The sequence below is a fragment of the Serinus canaria genome, chromosome 3 (genome assembly GCF_022539315.1).
Source record: "Serinus canaria isolate serCan28SL12 chromosome 3, serCan2020, whole genome shotgun sequence".
NCBI classification, from domain to species: Eukaryota; Metazoa; Chordata; class Aves; order Passeriformes; family Fringillidae; genus Serinus; species Serinus canaria.
In genome coordinates, this window is record NC_066316.1 from 56,978,722 (window position 1) to 56,990,987 (window position 12,266).

General features: G+C 44.2%; 1 protein-coding gene across 1 annotated transcript in view; it reads left to right on the plus strand.

Moving 5' to 3' along the window:
* Positions 1-2,679: 2,679 nt before the first annotated feature.
* IGF2R (insulin like growth factor 2 receptor) overlaps positions 2,680-12,266 on the plus strand; it is a 56,542-nt gene continuing 46,955 nt past the window's right edge. The window contains exons 1-2 of the mRNA XM_018919917.3: positions 2,680-2,819; positions 10,477-10,610. Coding sequence (XP_018775462.2) covers positions 2,716-2,819; positions 10,477-10,610 — 238 coding nt within the window. The 5' untranslated portion in view covers positions 2,680-2,715. The remainder of the gene's footprint in view (positions 2,820-10,476; positions 10,611-12,266) is intronic.

Consider the following 12,266-nt stretch of genomic DNA (forward strand, 5'->3'; position numbering starts at 1 on the left):
GAATCTTGTGAGAACTGCTGCATCCACCAGATTATAAAGGCTAAGAAAATATGTAGTAAATGGAAACAGTCACATGATTGGAAATTGCAAACTTTTACTTCATTTTATTTTAAAGGTATTTGCATTTACATTGTGTATTTCAGTATTTCTGCAGCACCCTTGCTGTGTTACATCATTGGTTGATTGTTAGGTTTATGCTTATGCATTAGCACAGCAGATGAAAGAAGAATTTCTGGTTTGTTCCTTTTCCTTTCTAACTGAGATTTTTTCCTCAGATATTTCAATTTCTTTCCTTCTTGCTAGATAGCTGTTCACATACTTTCCTCTGTATGCAAAGAAACTGCTCTGAAGTCTTGTGCAAATACAGGGGCCTAAGCCATCATAGCAGTACAAAGAATGAAAAATGCCACTCTAAACTTCTTCATTCTTTTGTCAGGAAACAACTTTGAGTTAGCTCTTACCAGATAACTGAAATTAACTGTTTCTTCACTGCCAGGCCCTGACACTGCAATATTTATATGTATTCTTAATGTTACAAGGTGAGATGTCACACTGTCTTCAGTGCTACTCGGGTACTTAAACCTACACAAAGAAAATTTCAGGCACAAAGCCCAATTTGCAGAAACCTGGGTAGCCAATAAGATCAGCAGCTACAGAATGTCTGCCTGCTCTGCTGTCTGCAGTGAACTTCCTGGCTGATACATTTTTAATTCAAGTTGATAAGCAGAGACAGGATTTCCACCAAGTCTTTTCTATGTGCACTGCTCTGTGCAGTGATGCCAGTCCTGCCAGCAGAGCAGAAAAGTTTAAGAAACATAACCCCAGAAATTAACAGACTTGGTATTCCTTTTGTCAACTGCTTTTGTCTTTTTGAGACTTTGAGTTGGTGTCATCAAGCTTCTCTTTAAACTATACAGGCTGGAGTCATAAAAGCAGGCAACAGGGATTCTTGGGTAATCAGAACTTCCAGGAATCCACTGAAGGCTAAAACAAAAGGCAAAGAATTGACAATAATCCATTATATTGCAGTAGAAAACTGTAGAGGAAAATAGCATTTACTCAGTCCCTTTTAATAATTCTTTTTCTGCAGTTTCTCTGCCCCTTCTGGAGCTGCTGGTGGCGGTGTTTGTGCAGATATGCAGTGAGCCAAATAAGTCAGGTGACAGGTTCAGCTGCAAAACTGCACAAAACAACGAGAACAGTGTGTCAGCTTTCAGCCAGGGCAGCATCTTCAGGCAACTGCCTGCCCTGCTGCAGAGCTAATGATGCCAGAGAGCTGGGCTGTATCTGAGAGAAAAGAGGGGAGAAGGAGATCATAGCAGCCTAGAACCATGCTGAACTGCCTGAGAGGCAGATCTTCAGTGCTGCCTCATTCTCATGGATGCTAGGGAACGGGGCAAGGAAAACTATTTCAGTTTTAGGCCTTTTTTGAGTGTTTTTTTGTGCAAATGGCTTTTGGAAAGTATTCATAATTAGAGAACAGGATTTCTTCACACAAGACAGCTGTCTGTTTAATGAGTGTAACTTTTAGTTTTCTTTCTCTCTCCCACCCTTATGCCTTTTACCATTCTCAAAGGTGTTTTTCTTCTTAACTGCACTTTCATAAAAAATTACTAAGTAATTCCCTCTTTTGAATCTTTACGCTGCAGTAAAAATTTGCTAAATCCTGGAGATAATCATGCAAGCTCCAGGCTGGATCACTTTTGTCTGTAGGCCAGGAGGCAGTGGAGGTAGGACAGTGTGTGTTTCACTTCCTGCTGACAAGGCTGCTACTGCCTTGTGCAAGCCTCCCCTCCTGCTCTCTGCTGAAATGGGGGTAAGTTTTTCACCACCAGCCTCTCTGCTGCAGTAATAATTCTGGCAGCCAGACAACTAACCACTGTCATTGCTTCTTCAGCCTTCATCCCTAATAGGCTTTATTTCCTGATTTCTCACAAGATTTCACTGTACATTTTGAATAACTTACTTAAAATCTCCCTTAATGTTTTCCAAACAGCATTTGACTCAACCACCAAGCCACAAAATCTTAGAGTGGTTCAGGTCAGAAGGGACCACAGTGGGTCATCTGGTCCAACCTCCCTGCTCAAGCACGGTGGTCCCAGAGCACACGGTACAGATGATTCCAGTGAGGGAATCTCCAGTGAAGGAGACTCCACACTGTCTCTGGGCAACCTGCTGCAGCGCCTGGTTACCCGCACAGTAAAGTTCTTCCTTATGTTCAGCGGGATCTTCCTGTGCATCAGTTTCTGCCCGTTGCCTCTTGTCTTATATCTGGGCACCACAAGAGGAGCCTGGAAGCACCCTGTTGGCACTGCCCCTTAACACACTTATAGACATTGGCGAGGTCTCTTCTCCAGGCCCAGCTCCCCCAACCTGTCCTTGTTAAGACTTGCTCCGGTCCCTTTATCTTGGTTGCCCTCCGCAGGACACGCTCCGGGACACTGCAACCCCCTGGCGGTGCGCCACACGGGCCGGGCCCCTGTGCTCCTCAGCCGGCCGGACAGCAGGCATGGGGACAGAGTGCCGGTGTGCCAGTAACCCGGTATCCCGGTGTGCCAGTGCCCGGTGTGGCGGCGACACCGCAGGGCCCGGGGGAGAGGGCGCGCATCACGTGAGCGCCCGTGCATGGCGGCGGTCACATGACCGGGGCGGGGGCGCGCGGCGGTCACATGACGCGGCGGTGGCGCCGCCTGACGTCCCGGGGCAGCCCGGCCCATGGCGCCCATGGCCTCGCTGCTGCTCGGCGCCCTCCTGGCGCTGCTCCCGCCCGTCGGGGCGGTCGCTGCCGCTCTCCCCGACTCCTACCAGGACCTGTGCAGGTGGGCGGCCGCTAGGACGTGATGGGGCCGCTGGAGAAAGGCTGTACCGGGGGGTACGGGGAGGGGGTGCTGTATCTTGGTGCCCGTGCCGCTCCTGCCCTCCGTGGGAGCGCAGCACCGGGACTTGGCAGCGCGGGCAGGGTCCCTCGGTCGCCCGTCCCTGGAAGGGTCAGGCCGGGGATCTCCGGGGGAAGCGGCGGCCGTGTCCCCGGGCGTGAGGCCGAGGCTGGTCCGTGGCGAAGGTGCAGCAGGGCTGGGAGCCTGAGGGGCCGCTGCCCCGCGGGACCGCTCTGCGTGGGTCTCTGCAGATACAGGAAATCTGCGGGTGAGGGCATGAGCAGGCTTGCACCCTGCGAGGCGCCTGTGGTCGGTCTAGTCTGAAAAACACAAAGTGGTGGTGGTTTGGAAGGGATGTCGCTTGAGAGTTGGCTTCTTGCTAAGGATATTGCCATGTGCCATTCGGTTACTTACAGGTGAGTTAAGAAAGCTTTGGGAAACTTAGCACGTGGAAATGTCACCACGATTCATGTCTTGACATTTTTCTACTCCCGTTTCAGCCCTGAATTTAATATAACACCAATATCTTGCCGGTCTTAATTTCTTAATTATTTAGCCAGAATATGCAGAGTACATACAAGAGCATGTTATTTCAGTCGGTGTCATTGCGAAGGCAACAGTGTAGCAGGGTGAATGTAGCACTAAGGGCAGAGGTTGGATCGCTGGAGGGAATGGGCTCTCCACCTGGCAAAATCTAGGATATGAGATTGTTAAATGATAAAAAAAGGGTGGGGGAAAAGTGGATTGATTTGCAAGAATAACCCATAAGGGTGGCAAAAATGGGTTTTGTGGTTTTATCAGATGACCACCCTAATTACAGATTCGAGGCACTGTTGTGTAGCTTTTGGAGGGACTTTAGCTACTCTGAGGAGTGATTTTTGTTGGGTTTTTTTGGTGTTTTTTTTTTTTTTTTTTTTTTTTTTTGGATTTTCCCCCTTTTTTTCTTGGCTTTGTTGTGTGTCTGTGACTAGAGGAATATTTGAGAGTGCTGTGGAGAGACATGCAGTCTCATTTTGGATGCAAATCACTTCAGCTGGTTTCATTTTGTTACTGGCAAGTGGAAATAATTTGCACATAGATAGCACAATCAGCAGGTTTCCTTTTAAGATGGACTGCTTCAAAAACATGTATTTGCTGTTGTGCCATGGTGGGGAAAAAAGTGCTTTGGAGAATTTATGTCCAGCAATCCATAATGAGTAAAAGAAAAAATAAGAACTTGTGCTCTGATGGGTGGGAAGTCCCCATGGAGTTCAGTGGTGAAGTTTCTTCTTGGGTACAGTTGCCAAAAAGCTGTACCAAGTGAGGAATGATGCAGGCAGTGCAAACACACTACTGGTGGATTTCCCAGCCAAAAGTTGCAATGTTGGTGTGCAGGACAAGTCCCTGACCAACCTATTTTTGTACTGGCTTAAAACAAGGTTTTTATTTGTTTTACAGCTGTTAAGAAAACAGCATCCTGGGTTTTGTGCGCTGTAATAGGGCTGGTGAAACTGCAGCAGCTGTTGCGTGTGGGGTGTGCATGTCAGAAGGTGGGCAAAGAAGGAAATTGCTGGGGGTTAGAAGAGGCACTGGCTCTCCTTTAAGAGCAGGAAAGCTGTTTTGCAGGGAGGAGGAAAGGTGTCAAAACTGTTTTGCACAAGAACTGCTGCATGAGGCTACTTAAACTTGAGTTGGAGCTTTTCATTGTTTGCTTTGTGTAGCCTTACTGCTGCTATGCTTGGATGGTCTCGGGAAAGAAGAAAAGCTTTCATTCCCTGAAACTTTGTCTAATGGCATGGCTTCACTCACTGATTTTGTTATGCTTTCTCCTTTGTGTTTGTGCGCTCCGACAGCTGACTGTAGCTGTCATGTGACTTGCAGTTGGAATTCTTTTTTTATCTTCTGTGTAGAGGTTTCTCCAGGATTGCTGCAGTATGAGTACCTGGGAAAAAGAGTACACAGAACTAGTTGGATATAGGAAGTTACTGGCCAGTTTGTTCTCTCCCAGTTTTTCTTCTTCTCCTTAATATATTTGTTGTTACAGTGCAGGAAAAATTCTGGAGTCAGAGTTAATTTTGTGACATGTTATTTAAGTCCATCTACTTCAAAAGAAACCTTGATAGTTGGAGTTCACCTTCTACATAACACTGCAGAAGTTGCTGTGTAATGTTTCTTTCTTTCTTAAAAAAAAAAAAAAAAAAAAAAAAGGAGAATATATTTTGAGTGTGATGGTAGAGCAGCAAATTACAAGCTGCCTCCTCCTGTGAGCTGTTTTGCCTGAAAATCTCTACTGGATGAGAGGTGATTTAATGACTGATGTTTTTTCCTCCTTGCAAGGATAGGAGCTGGTGCATAACTTCAGTGATTTTTTGACTTGGGGATGTAAGGGTATCTCAAACTGCTGTACAACACAGGATTGCTATTATATGGACTCCAAATTTTGGGGTTGTAAGTAAATTCTATTTTATGTTAAATGTTTAGTTTTTAATAACACAACTCCTACAGCTGACTGTACCTATACTTCTGCTCATTCAAAACACTGTCTTTTCAGCCTTTGTTGTGAAACCACAACTGTGCTCATCTGTGCTGCTTGAAACCCCAAGCCTGGCCTTGGTGAAGAAGCACATGCTGAGAACAGAGAGGTGACCTTTGGGTCCACTCATTCAGCTCTATTAAGTGCTTTGACATATTTAAGTGGTAAATGTCCTAAATAAGATATTACTGGATTTATATACCAATGTGAATGGGTGTGTCACGTGCCTGGGAAGCTGCCACTGTAGTGTCTGAGTGATTTCTCAGCACATGAGCCACCTCTTATAGCTCTTGTGTACTTAAACTTCAGGTTTCTACCCCTTTTCTTAAGCATTCAGTGAAAAGGTGTAGTAGATGTGGTTTAGAGTGCAGCATGAAAGACCAAATGTCTTCTGGATGCAAAAAGCAGAAGAGCTTGTATTGTAGCTGTGAGGCTGTCATGCATGATGCACATGCAAGAAAACTTGCCTGAAGATACAAAGTGTGTGTGGTAGCTGGAAAAGGGGATGGGTGAGCTAGAGCAGAATTATGCATGGGTAGGGATGCATTAAAAAACTCTTGAGGCATAGTGATGGCTGTACTTTGCACCATTCAAGCTCTCATTTTTTGTAAGGAGAGCTTGCTTTGACATAGAGATTTCTTTACTGTACACATTCTTGTGAAAAGGGTAGTCACATTTAATAGTGATTTCTGTGGCAACTGAGCTGCAAGCTTCAAATTTACAGTGGCCATCCTGGAAATTGTTCCTGATCTTGTCTGCCCGAGATTGTGCCGGTTGAAACTGCTGGTAAAGAGCTTTGGATACTCGTTTAATCTCTGCAGTGTTCTAATAGCTGAGAAGCATCTGGGCACAAAATCGTGTGGCTGCATAATCACATGTGGATGTGCTTTCCAGCTCTGTGGTCGTGGGTTGCCTTGTCTCTCTGCCAGGTCGTCTGTACAACACCCCCTCAGCAAAATGAGCTATTTCAGTGCATCCCCCCGAGAGGAAACACGTGATTCTTTGCGACTGTGCTTTCCAGCCACTGGGAGCAGGGTGCGCTGTTCCCCCCAGCAGTCATCCCTTGGGTGACAATTTGAGAGCCAAAAAGCTTGAACTATTGTTGGAGATTGGTGGCAGTAGTCCCTCTGGTGCTCTGATTTGAAGCGGCTCCCTAGCACTCAGGCCTCAAAGTGGCTCTGGTGTTGGGATGTACTTGCTGTGACAGGAGTTAGCCTTTTGCACCTTGCTTGACTTCAGTGCCTCAGCTTCTCATCAGAAAGTAAACTAGGCTTGCTTTTCCCTTTCTCATGTTGTTTTTCATATTGCTTCTTTGATTTGTTAAAAAAAGCAGAGCCCTCATTTGATGTTGCAACTTGCCAAAAAGTAGATTAATTTTCTTTTTCATATGATTGCTGCAGTGTCTCAAGAACAATGCTAGGTAGATGAAAAGACTTACCTGTAGGCAGGGTTATTCCCAATAACTCGTTTGGACCTTGCTTGCACAACAGCTTTTGACAGTGGTTTGAGCTGGCCCTGCCTCCCTCTGTGCCTCCTGCTGCTGATGCATGGCCAGAAACCACCGTGAGCCAGACGGGGAACTGGCCAGGCTCAGTCCTCCCTCCGCACACATTCACATGCACCTGTTGTTTTTGCCGAGTTAATTTGGAGAGAGGACAGTCCCTGGGCCCAGCTTGTGTCAGGTGCTTGGGCCAGCAAGACTGGCAGGAGACAGGAGAGCCTGTCCTGGGGGGATTGATGTGGGTGTATGTTTCATCCCTTAATTGTGGGATAGTTCGCAGTTGGGTTCATCAGAAAACAAGTGTCATGTTGTGGTTTCAGCAAAAATAACTGTTTGACAGTTTTATTTAGGGCAGACAGCATATTTGAGCCCTGACCTTGAACTGCTCCAGAAATGGCAGTTTGAATGGTTTAATCTGTGAAACAGCATCTGTACTGAGCCCCCTGGATCAGAGGATGCATCACACCCCACCCCACCATTGTGGCTGTTGCTTTTTAAAGGTGCTGATCTAACAGCTCCCTAAACTAGCTCAACTGCATTGAAGCAGGGTATCTTAAGCCCTTCAAACAAGATAACTTCTTCTGGCCCTGGCAAAGAGGTGATTACATCAGGCATCGCCCCTGGTGGAGGTGAGTACTGAGCAGGCTGGAGGAAGCCAGTCCATGTGACTCACATGGTCAGGATGGGCAGTGTGGTTGCCAACAGATTGTTTCCATTATGGATTGCAGTACAGAGGTCAGCTTGTATCTTACTGGAAAGTAGAGCACATGCAACTTGAAACTATTCCCAGGTACTGATTTAATGCCTGGAGTCTTACTTTTGTGAGAAATAATTCTTGCTTTTACTGTGAAAGTACTTTGCATCTCTCTGAGAACAGCTGCTTAGGCTACATCTGGGCTGCTGTTACTCACTAGAAATAAATCCTGCCTCCCTCCTCCTACACATTAGAAAAAATAGAAGTCTGTAACGTCCATGAAAGTAATACTACTCTGAAACTGCACTAGATGTTCACTTCTGTGTGCCCCTGAAGTTGTGGTTTGGAACATGATTGAACATTGGATTTGATATTCTTTTCTGCAGACTGTTTTGAAGGATTCCTCAACCTTCCCTGTCCAGGGGCCTGTTACAGGGCAGAGGGAAGGTCTGGCTTCAGTGGCTGCTTTGCTTCTGTTCTGTAAGCTGCACATCTTGTTTCTGTTTTGCTTCTGGCCTGTGGGTGAACTGACTTGAAGATGCTGATTTCCTCTATTTTATAACATGGAACTGGAAAAGCAAAACCTTAATCTCAGAGTGGTAATTCTGTTGTATGAAGGACTTGAATTCTTGTTCCATTCACAAGTAGATTTTAGCTTGCAAGGTCTCTATAAAAACCAACAACACAGTAAAGAACACCCCAGCTTGATCAAAAACATTGTGCCTTAGTATTATATGTTACATTTTGTCATCTTCCAAAATCAGTCAAAAAAAAAGAGTACTGGAGCCCTTCATAAATTTTCAGTTCTCAATTTGAAAGAGATGCTAACTTTCTGGAGCTTCATTGAGAAGAAATTTGTTTTGGATTGAAATGCATTTTCTCCTGGATGTAAAACCAGCTTTGGTTTCAATCTCTTGCTGTTTTCAGAGCTCTTGAAGATAGTCAGATTCTTCCAACTTCTTTGTTTTGTGTGTTGAGAAGCTTTATTCTATTGCTGAACTTTGGTTATTCTGTACTGTAGCTAAATTCTCATCATCCTCCTGCATGAATATTGCCTTTATCCACTTCAGGAATGCAACAGACTAGCTGAGAGAACTAATCAGTATGATTGTAAAAGGTCAGGTCTGCCTGCTTATGAGGAAAGAATAATGGCTAGTGTTTGTCTAGGATTGAGACACAGTCCTTGAATACATACTTTTATTGATGCTTTGGGTATGACTCAATACCTGGCAAGTTATTTTTGACTCTTATATTAGGATATAAAGCCTCAAATATAATATTATGCTAATGTATAAAGATTTTCTTTGTTTTTTTCAGTTCATAGAGAACACTCTTGTATTTGTCCCTAAATTGTTTCAGCCATCAGCAGTCTGAATTGAACATGGCTGCTGTAGTACAGGGAATTCAAGAGCCCCATAGTCAGTAATTAAAGTGGAAAGGTATGTGATATCTTACTGCTGGCCCTTTGATTAGCTATGGGATGCACTGGGTTTGAGAGGAATTCTCAGAGGATTTAAAATAAACTACCTGAACTGTTGTTGCCCCTTTCTCATCCAAGGACTGAAGTTCAGAGCTGAACAGGAATGGTTTGTCCTCCTGGGGGGATCTGGAGTATGATAATGCTGAGTGGTGCAACACATGTGACCTAGAGATTAAGGCAAACAAACTTGATGGGTGAAGCTTCTTATCAGCTGAGATTTGTACATTAAGACAAATGCTTCTGTGGGTCAGATAGGTGCACTAAATTTTCTGTGAGTTTTAAATAACAGGAATGCCTAATAAGTCATTGTGGCGTCCTCAGTTTTCTGATGTGTTGATGAGTGTGTATTAATCCTACTGAAGTTTCCACTTGGAATAGAAAGGCAGCTGGGGAATCTGTTATGTTGCAAAAATCAAGTGTCCAGAAGATGCAGGCTGCTGCCAGTGCCAGAAGAGGGATAGCTGAGCCAAGGTGACAGCAAGCATTTATTGAGTTGTGCTTTTTTAACAGAGCTTGGCCAGAGCAACCTGATAGTAAGCCAGGCTGTCTAAAGAGCTCCTGGCTCTAAACTAGATGACCTGGGCCTGCCTCAAATCTGAGCAGTGCTGTGTCATGCAACTGACCACATTTCACTGCAGTCATACTGCCTGCTGTGAGGGGAAGGAATCCTTGCTCTGCCTCTGAACTGTGCTGCATTTGTTTTCTTTTCTGCTGTTACTCAAATTTATTCCTGATTATATTTAACACACTGAGCTTTGTATTCCTTTTCCAGTTTTTAGACAGCTGGCTTTCTGATAGGCCTGTAGCTAGGTAGTGTGATCTTTCACTGAGTGTCTTGAGGATAGCTCTGCTTGGTTTCCAGCTTTTGACATTTATGTAATGCCTAAAGGTGCAGCTAGGCCCTAATAAGCACTGTTAGCATCTTTTGGTCAGAATACTGTAAGACTCTCAACCCCAATTTTGACCCTGAAGCTGGGGGACTCTACTGTTCTGCTCCACTTAGACTTAGCACTTCTGCCACTGTTGTTGGGCAGGATACTAAGGTGCAGTAGTGTCCAGCCTGCCAGAGTCATCTGAGACATTTGTTGGGCTGTCAAGGATAACATATCACAGGTGATGATCCTTAGTCAGGGTAGCCCTCACAGAGATTTGATGTGGGAGAATGGATAATTGGGTTTTCAAGACAGGGAGAAATGGACTCCATATTACATTCCACAAGTGGTTAAATCTGTTCTGTTCTTAGTCCCAACAAAATAGCAATTATTTCTGGCATTTACAAATATAGAACATGAATAGGAGTTTAAGTTAGTGGTGCTCTTAGCCTTTAACTTGGTTATTTCAGGGACTGGTATCTAGATGGGATGCAATTCAGACAGTTTGAATACCAACTGACAGGCATTTTTGTCTTTTCAGTTACACTTGGGAAGCAATTGATGCAGACAAAGAGGTACTTTATAAAATAAATTTCTGTTCTGGTGTTGAAGAGTGTGGAATGACAAGTGCCGTCTGTGCGTATGACATCAAGATGAATACCCATCAGTCTGTAGGTAAGTATAAGTGTCTTGTAGGTAGTCCAGAGCCATGTTAATGGATGATCTTATAACTGTTGCGAAGTTTGATGTGTTAGCAAAGATTTCCCTCCACTCCCCCTCCCACCTTGGAACTGTGTAAAACTTTGGTTTTTTGCAGGTTTATGGGACTGTGAAATGTATCTTATGCTCTAGTTAACTGTAATCTAGTGTGAAAGTATGCAAGGCTACCTCTGGTACAATAAGTACATCTACCTGTGGCAGGGTATGGGCTGTGCACAACTCTGTAAATACTGAACACAGGATAGGGCTTGAGTTACAGCTCTAAGGTATACTCAGTATAGCCTGATGTAATGTCAGGTCTTTGTTCAGAGGCAGGTTACTCTTTGTAATGCAATCTTGGGAGTATTGCTAAGTGTCTGGGGTGTCATCTTCAAGTTGTTTCCACAGGGAAAGGAAGCTAATTACATGCAGTTCTCTGGTTGTGGTTACACTTGTGAAATCTGGTGTCAGCTTCAGTAGTTCACAGATGTCCTTGGTATTCTGAGGAGAGGCGGACTTGTGCATGCTGATCTAAATATGAAACTGGCGTATTCTTCTACATGTACACGTGATTTCATCAGTCAGAAGCACCTTGTGCTCTGAACAGTATTTTTTCATGTGTTCATGTGATTTATTTCCATGGATGTTTGTTGCTTTCAAGGTTGCTTTTGTGTTTTGGCTAATGAGACAATAATATATGAGTTCTTTTCAAGAGGCTTTCTTATAGTTGGCTGTAACTTCTAATAGAATTAAGTGATAGCATTCTGAAGAGCAATATCTCTTCAGACTGCTTCATAGTATCTGCAGATCTGAAGTCTGATTTAACATGCTTGCCAATCATGCCAGCCATTGGCAGACAGCTCTTAAAAGAAGCTATGATTCTTCATTGAATTGCTTGAGCTTGAACTGCCAGAATGTGGTGAGGAGGAAAGTTTCTTATCTGTATGCTAATGCACAGCAGCTAGTCAGCTTCCATTCTCCCCACACCTCTCTATTAACAGTAGAGATACTTTGGTTTCAGTCCATGGTTGATGAGTGTGTTACCTTGTTCTCAGGGGTTCCAGGATGAGGGAAGAGACGAGAAAGTTGACTCCATGTTTCAGAAGGCTTGATTTATTATTATATCATAGATAATATATTAAAACTATACTAAAAGAATAGAGAGAAGGATTTCACTACAAGGCTAAGCTAAGAATAGAAAAGGAATGTGAAAACAAAGGTCTTCTCAGACCAAGACCGGCCAGACAGGTGATCTGTGATAGGCTCTTAATTGCAAACAGCCTGACAAGGCCAATCACAGATTTCCCTGTTGCATTCCACAGCAGTGGATAAGAATTGTTTACAGTTTGTTCCTGAGGCCTCTCAGCTTCCCAGGAGGGGAAAAATCCTAAGGAAAGGATTTTTCATAAAACATGTCGGTGACATGAGTGCTTTTCAAACCAGCTGTTAATGTTGGGACCCAGGCTTTCAGAATCAATGAGTGCATGAATAAAGGTATATTCAGGCTCCAGAGTTCTCTGGGATGACTGGTTAGGTTGCATTTGTATTCAAACTGCAACTGCATGTAGTGTACCATCTTCTCTGAGGAGTATGGCATGTTAGAGCACTTGATGCTGTTATTTTTGTTGTACA